The following is a 2,882-nucleotide window of genomic DNA, read 5'->3' as shown; positions in this document are numbered from 1 at the left end:
CAAACATCCATTCCCACCCTCATGCTCTCATATGCACTTACTCCACACTCAACCAACGTGGAGACAGACATAAAGAGACGCTGTACACACGATCACACTCCCCAAGCGTACTCCAAGCGTACATGTTATTTCCATGTTAAAGACATGTGGAGACGACACAGTAGCCCGAGTTGGGTTTAGCAGCAGCTGTTCAATGCAGTGTGCCTGGTTAAGAGTCTCTCGTGAGCTCCTATCAGTCACGTCTCAAGCTCCAGGTTGGCTGGCTCATTAGTCACACTGTTTCTTTATGTAGTGAAACCTGAACTGCTTTGTTGCATCAAAGTGTGTTTTTCCCTCCAGGTGAGTCTGGATGCTCGGGTTCGAGAGGTGATCAACAGGAAGATGCAGGATCCGACGCCACACACCTTTGAAGACGCCCAGCTGCAGATCTACACGCTGATGCACAGGGACTCCTACCCACGATTCCTTGCCTCCAACATCTACAAGGCGCTGGTTCATGGCGGCTCCCGTACGCCCTCCGAGTCCTACTCCTAAACATCTTCATCCAACCTGCGTTCTGCCTCCATCCAAATCTTTCAAGCAGTCATCACTCCATCCTCAGCTCTTCCCACGTACTCATCTTCATCGTCTCTCCACTTCATGTTTTCTTCCTTTTAGTCACACTCCTGCTCACTTCTTTCTTCTTTTGTAGTCACCTTCTCTTAATATGGAGATAATCATTTTGAAAACAAGAAAAAAAACCCTGGAAACAGATTTACAATGTTTATAAAAAAAAAATTTTTTTCTCGAATTTGAAATCTTAATCAGGCCTTTGACGTCAGTTAGACCTTGTTATGTGCAGGGTTAGTGCAGTGCAGTGATTAAAAACTAGCAGTTAAATATTAAGACAAACTCCTGGCCAACAGTTTCAGCTCAGCGAGGCTTTGAGCTCAAACAGATGAATTTTAATAGCAGTGAACTTATTGATTTTAGGTGATTTATGAGTTTTACGTCACTGAAATCAGACTAAGCTGATCCCTGATCCATCCCTGCCTTCCTCCTCCTCACGGTTCACCTCTGCTTTGGTTCATGTTTCCCACCTGCTCCTGAGGGCACCAGCGAGTGACACTGAAGTTTTACTGGGGTGATTGTTTTTTCAGTGGGAAAAATATTCACATGTGCCATCAGCTCTTTGTGGATTTTTACCAGCCTTGCTCCTTAGCATCTCCTTTCACAGAGCCAGCTGACTCCACCTCGCACTTCAGGAATGATGCGGTTCAAAGAAAAAGATGAATGCTGCGTCGTTCCCTTTCTCTGTTTTTGAACTGGAAACATGACGCTTCCTGAGACGCTTCATCTTTGGTAGTTCGCTGGATCGATGACTTTACTCCTGACCACAGGGGGGCGCCGCTTCCTCCAACTACTGATTAACAAACGACTACGTGAATATTTTATATCACAGAACTGAACGTGGAACATTTCACCTACTTTTGTTTGCCGTGGTCTCTCCTCGTCCTGGTTTTTCCAGAAGAGGATGACCCAATGAGACTGATTACACCCGACACACACACACAGAGCAATAAAAACACTGGAGTTTAGAGAAAACACACAGAATCAGTGCTACTTTACTTACACGGACCGTTCAATAATCAATACTTTCCTTCCATTAATGGTCAGAAAGACACAGATTTGAGTTTCGGAGTAAACGAAGCTGCTGTGACCACTGTGTCTTTAAAATGAATGGATAATCAGTAATAATGATTATTGTTCATAACTAGTCTGCAACCAAAAACTACTATCACTGAGAGATGAAATGTAAAGAGTGCAAAGCTGCAGGCGGACGTTTGTGTTGTAATAAATGTACATTGTGTCTGCCTCGTGTCGCAGAGACCATAAGAAGGACCTGTTAAAAGTGACACAGAGGAGGTTTTGTTTGTGCGGGTGGAGAACGCTTCACTGTTTACGACCAAGAATAACGCGCAGGTGAAGTTGGAATTTTATCTTCTTTAAGTCAGACGTACGCTGCCATTACGTGAATGTTTATGGTCGCCACATCTGTTTTCTTACAAATTTATAACAGGCCCTGTAAGTATAGTATCACACACACACACAGACACACACCGGGGCTGCCTACCTGGGCGCTGCTGCTGCTGACCTCTGCGACCTCTCACTTTTGACCTCATCACTGTCTGTGGCTCCTGATTAGCTGCAGGAGGCCACCGGGCTCATCTGTGGTTGGTCCATTCAGGAAGGGGGGCGGGAGGAAATCCCAGGTGCAAAAAAGCAGCCCATGTTGTGAGTCGGACGCTTCCTGCACTGCTTCATGGGAACGCTGGTAGATGGAGGTGGAGGCCACAGGTTCCAAACAGGAGATGCCTCCCTCTTCAGCAGACCAGTCACACGATGCATTTCTCTTCGTATTGTTGATGTTATTTATTTTCTATTTTGTTAAAACTGTGATTTTAATTGTACAAATATAAAGAGAAAACTGAAGATCCAACGAGAGGCTGCTTGTTTTGTGACAGAAATGACCTGAGAGCTCAGACAGTGTTCACACCGGTGTTAACACCAAGGACTGAATCAATAAAATCTCCCAGGCTAAAACGCTGTTATTATGATAACTGACCAGAACCGACACACTCTTTTTTTTGTGTGTCCCGTTTGGATCTTTAGCCATCAGAATTGTTGTCTTAAGGCCAAGAAAGATGCCAAGCGAATTTATTTTACCAAGTGGATCATCATGGCCTTGCCATATTGGTCCATTTGATTGACCTTTATAATCATGAATTTATTTTATTTTCATTTTTTAAAGTCGGGACAGACATGACTGCGGGATAGGACAGGGAGAAAGAATGAAAGAAAGAGAGGGAGAGAAAGAAAAATAGAGGAGAGAAGAGACTGTG

The 2,882-nt window shown here is 44.4% G+C and overlaps 1 protein-coding gene across 5 annotated transcripts in view; it reads left to right on the top strand.

The window, feature by feature from the left end:
• The window catches only part of LOC102214678 (regulator of G-protein signaling 17-like), a 33,430-nt gene extending 30,794 nt beyond the window's left edge, over positions 1-2,636 (top strand). For all 5 annotated transcript variants that reach the window (XM_013915339.1, XM_013915338.1, XM_005750800.2 and 2 more), the window contains exon 5: positions 340-2,636. In XM_013915339.1, the coding sequence (XP_013770793.1) occupies positions 340-534 (195 nt within the window). In that variant the 3' untranslated portion in view covers positions 535-2,636. The remainder of the gene's footprint in view (positions 1-339) is intronic.
• Positions 2,637-2,882: the final 246 nt, after the last annotated feature.

This window comes from Pundamilia nyererei, unplaced genomic scaffold, assembly GCF_000239375.1.
Source record: "Pundamilia nyererei isolate P.nyererei 1_Seehausen unplaced genomic scaffold, PunNye1.0 scaffold00288, whole genome shotgun sequence".
Taxonomy (NCBI): Eukaryota; Metazoa; Chordata; class Actinopteri; order Cichliformes; family Cichlidae; genus Pundamilia; species Pundamilia nyererei.
This window is presented reverse-complemented; position numbering and strand designations above follow the sequence as displayed.